Source organism: Octopus bimaculoides, chromosome 27 (genome assembly GCF_046866305.1).
Source record: "Octopus bimaculoides isolate indiv1 chromosome 27, ASM4686630v1, whole genome shotgun sequence".
NCBI classification, from domain to species: domain Eukaryota; kingdom Metazoa; phylum Mollusca; class Cephalopoda; order Octopoda; family Octopodidae; genus Octopus; species Octopus bimaculoides.
In genome coordinates, this window is record NC_142954.1 from 18,277,608 (window position 1) to 18,292,607 (window position 15,000).

At 37.3% G+C, this 15,000-nt stretch overlaps 2 protein-coding genes across 4 annotated transcripts in view; one reads left to right on the top strand and one right to left on the bottom strand.

The window, feature by feature from the left end:
• The window catches only part of LOC106875205 (uncharacterized), a 206,840-nt gene that overhangs the window by 7,507 nt on the left and 184,333 nt on the right, over nucleotides 1–15,000 (bottom strand). The window lies entirely within an intron of this gene.
• The window catches only part of LOC106875203 (uncharacterized), a 50,097-nt gene continuing 38,595 nt past the window's right edge, over nucleotides 3,499–15,000 (top strand). Inside the window, exons 1-2 of one of the 2 annotated variants that reach the window (XM_089343650.1) lie at nucleotides 3,499–3,765; nucleotides 14,607–15,000. The exon at nucleotides 14,607–15,000 is cut by the window's right edge and continues 101 nt beyond it. In XM_089343650.1, coding sequence (XP_089199776.1) covers nucleotides 3,655–3,765; nucleotides 14,607–15,000 — 505 coding nt within the window. In that variant the 5' untranslated portion in view covers nucleotides 3,499–3,654. The remainder of the gene's footprint in view (nucleotides 3,766–14,606) is intronic. The other variant, XM_089343652.1, reaches the window with a different exon arrangement.

The window sequence follows — 15,000 nt, forward strand, 5'->3', positions numbered from 1 at the left end:
CACACGCCAGAAAAGGTCACAGAAAACGAGAAAGCAACCATACTCTGGGATATGCCAATACACACAGATAGAGAAATTAAGGCCAATAGACCAGATATAGTTGTCAAAGATCATGAAGGAAAAAAATGCTTTCTAATTGATGTATCAATACCAGCAGATGACAGCATTTCCCTAAAAGAAATGGAGAAACTTTCAAAATACAAAGACCTGGAAATAGAGGTAACTCGAATGTGGAATCTAAAAACAGAAACAATTCCTATCATAGTAGGTGCCTTAGGTATAATAAAAAGATATTCAGACAAATACATAACAAAAACACCAGGACTTACAAATATATATAACATACAGAAAATAGCACTACTGGGTACTGCACACATCCTACGCAAAACACTTGATAAGAGCATCACAGCAAACCACAGCACATACCCAAGGCACACAGAGCTGCGCTCGGTAGTGAAGTGAAAGTACGTTATAAAAATAAAACTACTGAATAATAATAATAATAATAATAATAATAATAATAATAATAATAATAATAATAATAATAATAATAATAATAATTCCTTCTTGTATAGGCACAAAGACAGCAATTTCAGGGCGGGAGTAAGTTGATTGCATCAACCCCAGCGTTCAACCGGTACTTATTTTATCGATCCCGGAAGGATGAAAAGCAAAGTCGACCAGGGGCGGAATTTAAACTCAGAACGTAATAACAGATGAAATGCCGCTAAGCATTTTGCCCAGCGTGCTAACGGTTCTGCCAGCTCGAAAACTCTGTTATGCAATTTGCCCGTCGCGTCATCGATTCTGCTAAGGTCGCCGGCTTAATAGTAATAATAATAATCCTTTCTGCTACAGGCGCAAGGCCTGAAATTTTGGCATTGACCCCAGAGTTCAACTGGTACATATTATTTTATCGACCTCGAAAGGATGAAAGGCAAAGGTGATCCTGGCGGGATTTGAACTTAGAACGTAAAGACGGACGAAATGCCGCTTAGTATTTTGGTTGGCGTTCTAACGATTCTGCCAACGACAAAAGGTTTAAATTATGAAAGACAATGAGTATATATGTATGTGTGTGTGTTAGTATAAGGGTTTTGCATGTGAACAGGTGTAACAAAAAGAAGAGGAGGAGGAGGAGGAGGAGAAGAAGACAAAGAATAAGTAGGAGTGTGATATAAGAAACTAAATATTTGAGGAATGAACAATGGTTGTATCGTTAATCAACTGATAAGATTTGTACTTCTCAATTTACAAAAGCCCAGGTTGCCGGGTTGCAGGATAGCAGGATTGCCGGGTGGACGGGTGGTTTGGAAAGAAGGGGCGAGGTGTGTGTGTGTGTGTGTGTGTGTGTGTGTGTGTGTGTGTGTGTGTGTGTGCAGTTAGTACCTATGTGCATATGTGAATCTGTGTGTGTGTGTGCCTATAACCATGTGTGTGTGCGTGTTTGTATGCATATACCCATGTGTGTGCACGTGTGTGTGCATGTGTGCGTATAACCATGTGTGTTTGTGAGTGTGTGTGTGTGTGCGTGCGCAAAACCATGTGCATATGTGTATGCTTGTAAGCTTGCGTACGTGTGCGTGTGTGTATATACATCCATGTTCGTGTGTGTGTGCGTATACCATTGCATTTGTTTGGATATGTGTATAACCATGCATGAATGCGCGCACGCGTGAGTATGTGTGTGTGTGTGTGTATAATCATGCGTTTGTGTGTACGACTATATCAATGAGTGTGTGTGTGTGAGTATTGTCGTACGTGTGTGCGGGTATGCGTGTGTGTGCGTATGTGTGTGTGTGTGTGCTAGCATACATCCATGCACGTATGTGTGTGTAACCATGTGTGTGTAACCATGTGTGTGAGTGAGTATATCCAGGCTTGTGTGTATGGGTATAACCATCTGCGTATGTATGTCTACGTACATCCATGCATATGTATGAGTGTGAATGCGTATAACGATGCATGTGTGCGCACATGCGTGCAACCATGCGTGTATGTATGTATGTATTTATGCATGTATGTATGTAAGCATGTATGTATGTATATGTACGTATGTACATATGTATACTTGTATGTATGTATGTATGTATGTATGTATGTATACAGTTTTATTTCAAGAATTCTTGCCAATAGAGGAAGAGCCGGTTTCTAACCCAGATCCATGGCTCCTTCATTAGAATTTCAACAACATCAGGTATGTATGTATGTATGTGAAGGCGCGTGGCTCAGTGGTTAGGTCATTCGGCTCACAATCGTAAGGTCGTGAGTTCGAATCCCGGCGCCGCGTTGTGTCCTTGAGCAAGACACTTTATTTCACGTTGCTCCAGTCCACTCAGCTGGCTTCAAATGTCTTGACAACTGGTGTTGGTTTGTTTATGTCCACATAACTTAGCGGTTCGGCAAAATTCGATTGAATAGGTACCCGCCTTGAGGTCGACTCTTTAAGTCAAAATTCTTCAAAGCGGTGCCCCAGCATGGCCGCACTCTAAGTAAAAGGTATTACAGATTATGCATGTATAAACACACCCACACACACACACACACCTTTCTTCTACATTTACCACCAAACCAAAGCCAGCGTCACCAAAATCGACGCTATTCCACCACCAACTATAACACAACCAGCACGGCCACTGTCGCCGCCACCACTATCAACAACAACGATAATAGTAATACTACCACAACCACCACCACCACCGCCGCCGCCGCCGCCACCACTAATAACACCGTCACAACTATAAATGCCGCCGTCGCCGCCTCAGTCAGTACCAGCAACGCCACCAACACCGCCAACGTCACCACCGGACACGACCACCACAACCACCACCACCACCACCACCACCATTAACTATCACCGTCGCCGCCGCCACCACAACAACCACTTCCACCACCACCGCTTCCGTCACTACCACCAACATCAGCAACGCCACCGCCGCCACATGAATGAATAGAGCAGCCGATATGTGAATAAGGAGTTGTCAGGTGTGTAAAGTGAGTGTGACTGAAGGTGATTGGTTGCTGGTTGGTGCGAGAGAGGGGTAGATGGTGAGAGAGGAGGAGGAGGAGAGACAGACAGAAGGGGAGAGAGAGGGAAGAGAGAGGAGGAACGGCAGAGAGGGAGGGAGAGAGAGAGAAAGGGGGAGAGGAAGGGATTAGAGTTGGAAAGACACGATGAGAGATAGAGGATAGAAGGGGGAGAAAGAGAGAGAGAGAGGGAGACAAGAGAGAGGAGAGACAGACAGACAGTAAGGGGGAGAGAGAGAGAAGAGAAAGGAGGAGAGGCAAAGAGAGAGAGAGAGAGAAGGAGAGAGACAGATAGGTAGAGAAGGAGACAGAAAGACAAAGAGGGGGTGAAAGAGAGAGAGAGGGAGAGAGGGCAGGAGAAAGAGAGAGTGAAACAAAAGAGGGAGAGAGAGTCAGAATTAGAGTAGAGCGATAGGCCGAGAGAGAGAGAAGATAGGGAGAAGAAAGAGGGAGAGAGAGGGAAAGTAAAGCGGAAGGCAGAGTGAGAGACGTGGGTTGAAGGGAGAGAGGAGAGAGAGAGGGAGAAAAGGCGAGAAGGGGAAAGAGAGGTGAAAGAGATAGGTGTGGGAGAGAGTAGAGAGAAAGAGAGGGGGTTAATGAACGAGAGTATTGTCTGTTAGCGTCAAGATGACAACCACCCACAGCCAGAAATTGAACCTGTCACGGCTGAGTCGCGGAGTAGGTGAAGTGGAAACAGGAAAAGGGAATTCTTTGATCAGTGTTTACCTGGAACCACAGGTAAGAGGCTGTGATTTTTTGGTGGGATTTCATGAGCGCCGTATGTCCGTGTAGTATGTATGTGTGTATGTATGTGTGTATGTATGTATTAGGGACGTCGTATATATGTTTATGTGTATGTGTCTATGCATGTAGCGGTTTGTACGTATTACTTATGTATGTTTTTACGTATACATGTGTGTATTTATAAATACATACGTGTATGTACTTATGTATGCATATGTGTATGTATGTATTATGTATGTATTTATGTATGTATTATGTATGTATTTATGTATGTATTATGTATGTATGTATGTATGTATGCATGACATGTATTTCTTTATGTATGTTTGTGTATTTATAAATGCATATGTATGAATGTGTGTGTCTAGACACGTTGTGGCTGTGCGGTAAGAAGTTTGCTTCCCAACCACATGGTTCCGGGTTCAGCCCCACTGCATGGCACATTGGGCAAGGGTCTTCTATTACAGCCTTGGGTCGACCAAAGTCTTCTCGTGAACGTGTGTGTGTGTGTGTGTGTGTCTTTGTGTCTATGCTTGTCTCCCCACCCGCTTGACAACCGGCGTTGGTGTGTTTACGTTCACGTAAATAGGCGGTTCGGCCGGAAGTGTTCGTTGGAATAAGTACCCGTCTTGAAAAAAATAGTACTGGGGGTTGATTCATTCGACTAAATATTCTTCAAGGCGATGCCCCAGTATGGTCGCAGGCTGATTGAAACAAGTCAAAGATAAAAGACATGTGTGTATGTATGTGTGTATGTGTGTATGTATGTATGTATGTATGTATGCATGCATTTGGGATTTATCTAAATTTTTTCCATATAGGTGCAGGTGTGGCTGTGTGGTAAGAAGCTTGCTTCCCAACCACATGTGAGTGGATCTGGTAGACGGAAACTGAAAGAAGCCCATCGTATACACATACACATGTGTGTGTATGTATATGTATATATCTATGTGTGTGTGTGTGTCTGTGTCTGTGTGTTTGCGTTTGTCCCCTCATTCCGAGCGTCCAATAACACTATCCGTATCACGTCCTCACATTGTTGTTTTTTTTTAACTTATATGTATATATATATATATATGTGTGTGTGTGTGTGTGTGTGTGTGTGTATATTTATGTATAACGATGACCACTAAAGTGAACATTTAATGTGCTAGAAATAGACCACATATTGCGTCTATTTGTAGCACATTAAATGTCCACTTTAGTGGTCATCGTTATATATAAACATATACATTAATCCCCTAAGATCTCAGATATTTTTTCTGAATCTCTGATTCTTTGAATGTGCTAGCTTCCTGGTAATAAATCGATATTAATTAATATCTGATTTTTTTACCCTATGTTTTAATTTGATATATATATATATATATATATATATATATATATATATATATATATATAGAGAGAGAGAGAGAGAGAGAGAGAGAGAGAGAGAGATAAACAGGTAGACATATATATATTTTGGGTTAGGGCATTCGTCTCACGATCGTAAGGTCATGAGTTCAATTCCCGGCGACGCGTTGTGTCCTTGAACAAGACACTTAATTTCACGTTGCTCCAGTCCACTCAGCTGACAAAAATGAGTAGTACCTGTATTTCAAAGGACCAGCCTTGTCACACTGTGTGTCACGCTGAATCTCCCTGAGAACTACGTTAAGGGTGTCTGTGGAGTGCTCAGTCACTTGCACGTTCATTTCCCGAGCAGGCTGTTCCGTTGATCGTATCAGCTGGGACCCTCGTCGTCGTAACCGACGGTCACACTAAAGGGAAAGAAGAGTAAAACAACAAACGGAGTGAGAGTGAGTGAGGGTCAGAGGTGGTAAAGCAGGCGGACAACATTCAAAAGTTTTGCTCTAAAGATGCTGGTAGTTTAATCCAAACAAACGGAAAACTTTTCTTCCATGAACTTGTTTTTCAAGATTCTTGATGTGAAATCGTGTGTTGAAACAAATGTTGTTATATTTCGGGATGGTTATTTTTTTCCCCCCAAATAAACACACTCACAATATATTCGTTCTTCACTCGTTTCTTACTGCTTTTATTTTATCTTATGACTATTGTCTGGAAATCCTTTGTCACATCAACACACAAGGTATGTGTATATAATACCCAAATATATATATGCGTGTGTGTGCATATGCATCTATGTACTGTAATCTTTTATAGATATTCCCGTAGACGCTTTCTTGTGATTTTTCTCGTCTTGTAAGGTTAAATACCCAATCTTTGTATCTTAATGCGTTCGAGATTTATTTTCCTGTCAGGATATATATATATATATATATATATATATAAATATCTTCTAATATATAAAACAGAGATGTCTGTGTATTCGCTTTTCACGTGAAATCGACTTCACCAAATGCTTTCATACTTGTGATGCATGAATAATTTGACCTTGGATAAATGTTAGGCTCTTCATTTGATTTTTTTAATTAAAAATAAATAATATTGCTTTATATTTATGATTCACTTCTTTAAAAAGGTTCCTCAATGTCAACTTCCGGTATTGACGTAGCGTGCATGTAGTATTTACTCTCTCTCTCTCTCTCTCTCATACACACGCACACACACACAAAGATCTATGCATATTTATGCATGTACGTATACATGACCTCTCTCTCTCTCACTCTCTCTCTCTCTCTGTCACACACACACACACGTCCATTTCATCTGATGTGTGATACTCTGTTTGTGTGTGCGTGCGTGAGTGCGTGCGTGCGTGCGTGGGGGGGGGGTTCCACAATCGCCATTTATTTCAATTACTCTTGTGAGGATATTCACGTAAATCATTTTTTTCATTTAATCCCCACTTTAATTTTCGTAAAAGTTGCCAAGTACCAATGAGGCTTTTTGGCGCATCTTCAATTTTCCCATTCATGAGAGGCGCCCAGCCATCATTCATCTGAGAGTTCATCTACAGAATGTCCTCAATTTTCTATACAGCATATTTTGCTTTTTTTCATCCAGTATACAAGCAACAATTTAATTCCCGGGCAACGCCGGGTGCCTCTGCTAGTATATATATATATATCACGTAGGTACTGTAAGTTTAGAGGTAATACTTGATAAGTGTAAGCACCTGTATATGCCAGATAGTGGCAGAGGTGAGAGAATATATCAAGCATAAATTGAAAACAGAACACGAAGGATTATGCTGAATAGTGGTACAGTATGGGCAGATTTTTGAAATCCAACGAACCTTTATACAAATATACCTGTTTAAAGAGATGTGTTAAACCTATTATAATGGATAATACTAAGTGTACTTTTTCATTTGTGATGTAATCTTTAGACTAACAGTGTTTGCGGCTGAAGAGAGATTTAAACCATCTTTTATATCAATAATATACCGATGCTGATGTAATAACAGGTTGTTTATAAAGCTTGAAACACGTGTACCGCGATATTCTTTGTGTTCTACACACACATATATATATATATATGCATATATATATATATATATGTGTGTGCGTATAGATAGATAGATACATACATACATATATGCATTTATATGTGTGTGTGTGTGTGTGTATATATATATATATATATATATATATATATACTTTATTTAAAAGCAGCAGAAATATAACAAAAAAAACGTTACTCTGAGTTTCACGTTCCCGTTCATCGGGAACGTGAAACTCAGAGTAACGGTTTTTTTGTTATATTTCTGCTGCTTTTAAATAAAGCATATTACTCTACCTCTGGTATTTGAGTACTCTTTTTTCCACCTTGTTGCACATTTCATGTGCTTACTCCGGTATATATATATATATATATATATATATATATATATATATATATATATATAGAGAGAGAGAGAGAGAGAGAGAGAGAGAGAGAGACATAATACACGCCTACATACATACGCACTTACAAACGTTCATGTGCACACATAGAAATTCAATACAGATGATGATAATAATAATAATAATAATAATAATAATAATAATAATAATAATAATAATAATAATATAACTACAAATTTGGAAAAAAATAAACGAAAGAGAAAAACAGAGGTATAATGTCAAGTAAATGTTAAACACTATTTATACAAAGAAGACAAGCAAGATAAGCAGCGTTGAAATAAAGATTATCTCAAAGAACCCAGATCAAGCCTTGTCTGTCTTTGTATATATCGAAAACCAGTACCGACATGATCCAGAGACGTAGGAATGGAATCAACATAGGAGCGTTGACCTTGTCTTTGGATCTGACTCAAATATTGCAATTAATAGGAAGTCCAGCTCTTTAAACAATAGTGAAGTATTAGTTTCAAATTTTGGCTCATTGCCAGCAATGTTGGGGGAGGCGGTTTAAGTCGATTACGTCTGTCCCGGATTACGTCTCAAGCATATTTGAAGTGGAAACAAGATTATATTTGGAAACAAGATTATATTTGTACACATCACTACTTGACACGTCAACTCCATCCGTTCAGCCATTAACCCTTCTATCTATCTATCTATCTCTTTCTTTCTATCTCTCTCTTTCTCTCTCTCTCTCTCTCTCTCTCTCTCCTCTATCTCTCTCTCTCTCTCTCTCTCTCTCTCTCTCTGCATGGCTCAGTGGTTAAGGTGTTGCACTCACGACTGCAAGATCATGAGTTCGATTCCCAGACCCGGGCGTTGCATTGTTCCAAATTAATTTACAGGCGTTGGTCGGTCCGAAGCTACCGTAGAAAACATTGCTCCAAGATACCTCACAGTAGGACTGAACCTAAAAACGCGTGGGTACGAAGCTAACTTCTATACCATACAGTCATGCTTGCCCTTGATTCTGTTGTATGTATGTATGTATGTATGTATGTATGGCGGCGAGCTGGCAGAAGCGTTAGCACGCCGGGCGAAATGCTTAGTTTAGAATTTATTACCAGTGATCAATGATTTATATTACTTGATTGTTTATAATTAATAATATTATTAGGGTTTTCTCCCTTAGACGGACTTTTATTTAAGGAGGAATTTGAATATGAATCAGGCTTAGAGATTATAAATCTTTTTTGGTGTTTACTTTTTACCCTGAGGATGTGTAAGGTAATTTACTTATTTAACTTGAATTAAGAGTTGAATTTAACCTTATACAGAAATGTTGACATAGGTAATAAACTTTAATATAAATGGATATTAGCGTCAAAACTCTTATATAAATTTTTGATATATATATATATATATATATATATATATATATATATATATATATATATATATATATATATCCAAGAAAGTTAGGGGTTGTGAATCCACCCCACCCCACTAAGGGATAATATCTATCCAATATTCTGCTGGAAGAATACCCAGTCACATGTGTTTGTATATTGTTATTATTGTCCTTTTAGTAAACAAATAAACAAGTAAATTGACACAATACAATGTCTGCAAGTTGATAAATACCACCTATAAATCCCCTCCATTTTCTTATTGCTATATATTTATATGTATATATATATATATATATATGTGTGTGTGTGTGTGTGTAGGTGTATTTGTATGTATGTGATGTATGTATGTATTTATGCATGCATATATGTACGCATGCATGTATCTAATGAAAGTGTGGCACATCTAACGGTGGTGCCCCAGCATGACCGCAGCCCTCCAACTGAAAGCAGAAGTTTACGTTCATACATGCATAAATCTTGACCGGCCACCACGTTGGTAGCATGGTTGTGACGGAAAGCCTGTTGTTTTGTTTATCATCTTTAAGCCTTAAGTAGGTCTTAAAGATTTTTATGGTCCTTCATATCTGATCATCTGTAAGGTATGAATTATGTATGTATGTATGTATGTATGTATATGTATGCATGTATGTATGTGTGTGTGTATGTATGTGTGTATGTATGTATGTTTGTATGTATGTATATGTATGTATGTATGTGTGTGTGTATGTGTGTATGTATGTATGTGTGTATGTATGTTTGTATGTATGTATGTATGTATATGTATGTATGTATGTATGTGTGTGTATGTATGTATGTATGTGTGTATGTATGTATGTATGTTTGTATATATGTATGTATGTATGTGTGTATTTATGTATGTATATATATGTACGTATGTATGTATGTATATACGTATGTATGTATTATGTACGTATGTATGTATTATGTATGTTTGTATATATGTATGTATGTATGTATGTATGTGTGTATTTATGTATGTATATATATGTACGTATGTATGTATATATGCTTGTATGTATGTACGTACGTACGTATGTATGTATGTATATACGTATGTATGTATTATGTACGTATGTACGTATGTATGTATTATGTATGTTTGTATATATGCATGTATGTATGTATGTATATATGTATGTATGTATGTATGTACGTACGTATGTATGTATTATGTACGTATGTATGTATGTTTGTATATATGTATGTGTGTATATATGTACGTATGTATATATGTATGTATGTATGTATGTATGTATGTATGTATGTATGTATGTGTGTGTGTATGTTTTTATCCTCTTCTTCTGAATTTAGTGCAAATCTTCACCAACCGACCTCCTTGGCAGCGAGTTCAAGGAGGAAAACATCTTGTTTTAACAAACGTCCTATAAATCTTAAGGAGGTCTTGCAGATTTTTCTTGCTCCTGATATCGTGATCATTTGTAGCTTATGAATTACGGTTGTCTGCCTGTCTACCTGTCTGCATCTATGTATGTACGTACGTATGTATGTATGTATGTATGTATGTTTTGACTCTTATTTCTAGCAATACTGGTGTTGTTTAGTGCCCGTTCATTTTATTGATGCGTATATTTCTGCCTTTAGGTTGTAAAATTGCGAATTTGTCGACCATATTATATATATATATATATATAGATAGATAGATAGATAGAGAGAGAGAGAGAGAGAGAGAGAGAGAGAGAGAGAGAGAGAGAGAGAGAGAGAGAGAGAGAGATGAATATGGTACTTAAGATGATGCATTAGAATTTAGTACGGAATTATCCATACAATTTCAAAATAAGGTGATTAAAATCAACATAGGCAACAAGGATATCCAGAGGTAATGCAGTACGATCGTTTCAAGCAATTCCATTTAATTGAACAATGCAACCATTACATCAATTTAAATGCAGAGCAGTCCTCAGTTACAGAAAGACATAGAATTTAATTCAAATTAGAACAGATGGACATATTAGCATAATTATACCTAAAATCTCCAAGAAGGTAAGGAGATAGGCAAAGAACTTGCTGCCTTCACTCCAGCTTAGAAGCTATTAAGATATCAGGAAGAAAGACCTGTATGAATGTATGTATGTTTGCATGCATATGTGTGTGTGTGTGTGTGTGTGTGTGTGTGTGTGTGTGTGTGTGTATGTACGTGTATTTGTATGTATGCGATGTATGTATGTATTTAAGCATGTATGTAATGAAAGTGTGGCAAATCTATTCTATGTCTTTATGCAGCTGAGGATTGCTTTGCATTTAAATTGATGTAATGATTGCATTGTTCAATTAAATGGAGTTGCTTGAAACGATCGTACTGCATTACTTCTGGATATCCTTGTTGCTTATTTTGACTATATATATATATATATATATATATATATATATATATATATGTATGTATATATATATATACATATACAGATGTATATATATATTATACATATATATACACATATGTATATATATCTATGTATATATATTTATATACATGTAGGCACAGTCAGTACGAGACCTGGGCATTTACATGAGTAATAATGCATACTTTCATGTTCATGTTGCTAAATTGTCAATGAAATGCAGGCGACTGACCGGATAGATTCTTAGGACTTTTAGAACAAGAGATCAGGAAACCATGATGGTCCTCTGGAGGACACTTGTTCTAAGCCACTTTGACTATTGCTCTCAGCTATGGTCACCAACCAGTGTCAAATTAATCTCAGAACTTGAAGCAATCCAACGAAGCTACACGAAGAAGATAGCCTCTATGCAGCATATAAGCTGTTGGGAAAGACTCAAGAAATTAAGACTCTATTCCTTAGAGCGTAGGCGAGAAAGATATGCCATAATATGCATCTGGAAGATCCTCGAAGGAATTGTCCCAAACTTTGGCATCGAAAGTTACACAAATAAAAGAACTGGACGCCATTACATAGTGCCAAGGACTCCAAATTTGCCATCAAGATGTAGGACAAGATACTGCAATAGCCTGGGCTTCAGAGGTCCACAGCTCTTCAATATCCTCCCAAAGGACCTGAGAGACCTGCTTGCGGTGGATGTAGGTGTCTTCAAGATGAGGCTGGACCTCTTCCTGTCAGGTGTCCCAGATGAACCAACTTCACGGCAGGAGGTGCAGATGAGAGCAGCTGCATCAAACTCTCTCATGCACTAAATGTCAATTCCTGAAGTAAAATTCGTGAAGTAAAATTGTGTAGCAACACCAAATGGCGGTGCCCCAGCATGGCCACAGCTCATGAGCTGAAACTAGATAAAATGAAAAAAAAAATGAAAAATATACACAACATACATACATGTACGTATATATATGGACGTGTGTACATATGTGTATTGATATATATGAATGTGTACATGAGTATGTATGTCTATATGCATGTATATATGTGTATGCGTGTATAAATGTGCGTATAAAGCTCGCTGGAAAATTAAAAGATTATGCTGACACTTCACTGGGATTAGAGTCAACTAATACAAACAATGGAACAAACAAGACGGAACGAAGACAGCTGAGTAGGCGTATGCATGTATGTATGTATGTATGTATGTATGTATGTATGCATGTATATATATGTATATATATATATATATATATATATATATATATATATATATATATATATATATATATAAATATATATATATATATATAAATATATATATATATATATATATATATATATAGAGAGAGAGAGAGAGAGAGAGAGAGACAGACAGACAGACAGACAGACAGACAGACAGATAGATAGATAGATAGATAGATAGATAGATAGATAGATGCATAAATACATACATGACAAACATACATACGGATGTGCATACGTATATAGATCCATACACACGTACGTACATACACATATACATACATGCATACACACAGATATATACATATATATATATATACATCTATACATATATATGTATATATATACATATATATATATGTATGTATGTATATATATATAAATATATATATATATATATATATATATATATATATATATATATATATATATATATATATATAGGTACATACATATAGGTATATATATATACACATATATATATATATACGTATATATATATAGATATACATATACATACATATATATATATATATATATATATTATATATATAAGGAGAGAGAGAGAGATGTGTGTATGTGTATGTTTGGGTATGTATGTATATGTGTATGTATCTATGTACGTAATATATGTATAAAGTATATGCTTGCGTGTGCATGTATAAATATATATATGTATGTATGTACTGATGTATGTATACGATTTTCTGTGTATGCATATGTGCATCGATGAATTTAAATAGAATGTATATAATTATGTGTGTGCGTGTGTGTGTATGCGTGCGTGTAGGTGTGTGTTTGCATGTGTGTATGTGTGAGTGTGGGTGTGTATCTGTGTGTGTGTGTGTGTATGTGTGTAAGTGAGCGTGTGTAGATATGCCTGAACCTCTCCGCCACAGACACATACACACACACATACACACACACATATACACACACACACACGCACATATATATGTCTTTTATCTTTTAACTGTTCAAGTCATTTGACTGCGGCCATGCTGGGGCACCGCCTTGAAGAGTTTTCGGTCTCATTTGTTGTTAAGCCTGCTACTTATTCTATCCGTCCTATTTTACCGAGCCGCTAAGTTAGGGAAACATTCACCAACACCGGTTTTCAGCAAATGCAAGGCTTAGGGAAAAAATACTGGGGTCGATTAAGTCGATTAACAATTCTTCGAGGCAGTGCTCCAGCATGGTCGCAGTCTAATGATTGAAACAAGTATAAGATAAAAGATATATATATATATATACACACAGTAATTCGTCATCATATCGCGCTTCACCTATCGCGGTTCACTTATCGCGGTTCACCTATCGCGGTTTATTATTTAAGCTTACGCCCATTCCTCTGGTGTTGTTATGCATTTATAATAAAATAAATATATGCAAATTATAAAAATAATTAAAAAAATATGCAGTACAGTATTGTTTCTTATTTCTATATTGCCCACAAGGGGCTAAACATAGAGGTGACAAAAAAGGACAGACAAAGGGATTAAGTCGATTACATCGACCCCAGTGATTAGCTGGTACTTAATTTATCGACCCCGAAAGGATGAAAGTCAAAGTCGACCTCGACGGAATTTGAACCCAGAACGTAACGGCAGATGAAATACCATTAAGCATTTCGACCGGCGTGCTAACGTTTCTGCCAGCTCACCGCCTTACAGTACTGTTTCTACTTCGCGGATTTTCACCTATCCGCGGTGGGGGTGGGGGTGGGGGTGGGGTGAACGTAACACCCGCGATAATCGAGGGATTACTGTACGTATATATTTTGAAAGTCTATGAGGATTACTTAATACAGTTTTTGAAGTGTAAAAGTGATTTGTTTTAAAAAATTATTTTTTAAAAAAATGTTACGAAATCTTTTATGAGGATGTTACTAACGTTTTTGGGGAGGAAGTTTTTTCTAGTGTGTGAGCGCTTTTGTTACCTTTTCAAACACACGTGTTCTTAAAGAGCATATACACATATATACACACGTTCATATATACATACATAATTTACACAACTTAGTTTTTTATATATTTGCTTTTCTCCAACAGGATTACTTCAACTTGGTTCGGCGATCAAATAAAGGTTTTAGGTACCCTAAAGTTGCTCTTGAACCCTACCGGAAATGTCCCTTAAACAACGGTAGCAACAACAATAAGAACAGCAGTTGCACCACCACCACCACCAACAACAACAACAACAATGTGGAAACGACGACCGAAGACCCTTTTAGAAAATTTGTCAACAATGAAATTTCGTTGCCGAAAACATTTACGACCCGTAAAGGGGCATTACTGCTATTCTCCGAAGACTTAGCGTTGAGAAACAAACAATGGAAGAGGGTTCGAGACTCCATGGAACATCTGGAAGGGAACAACGATAGAGATGAAGATGTAAGGGAGAATGAGAGGAAGGAAGAAAGGAAAGAAAGGGACCCTGTAAAGG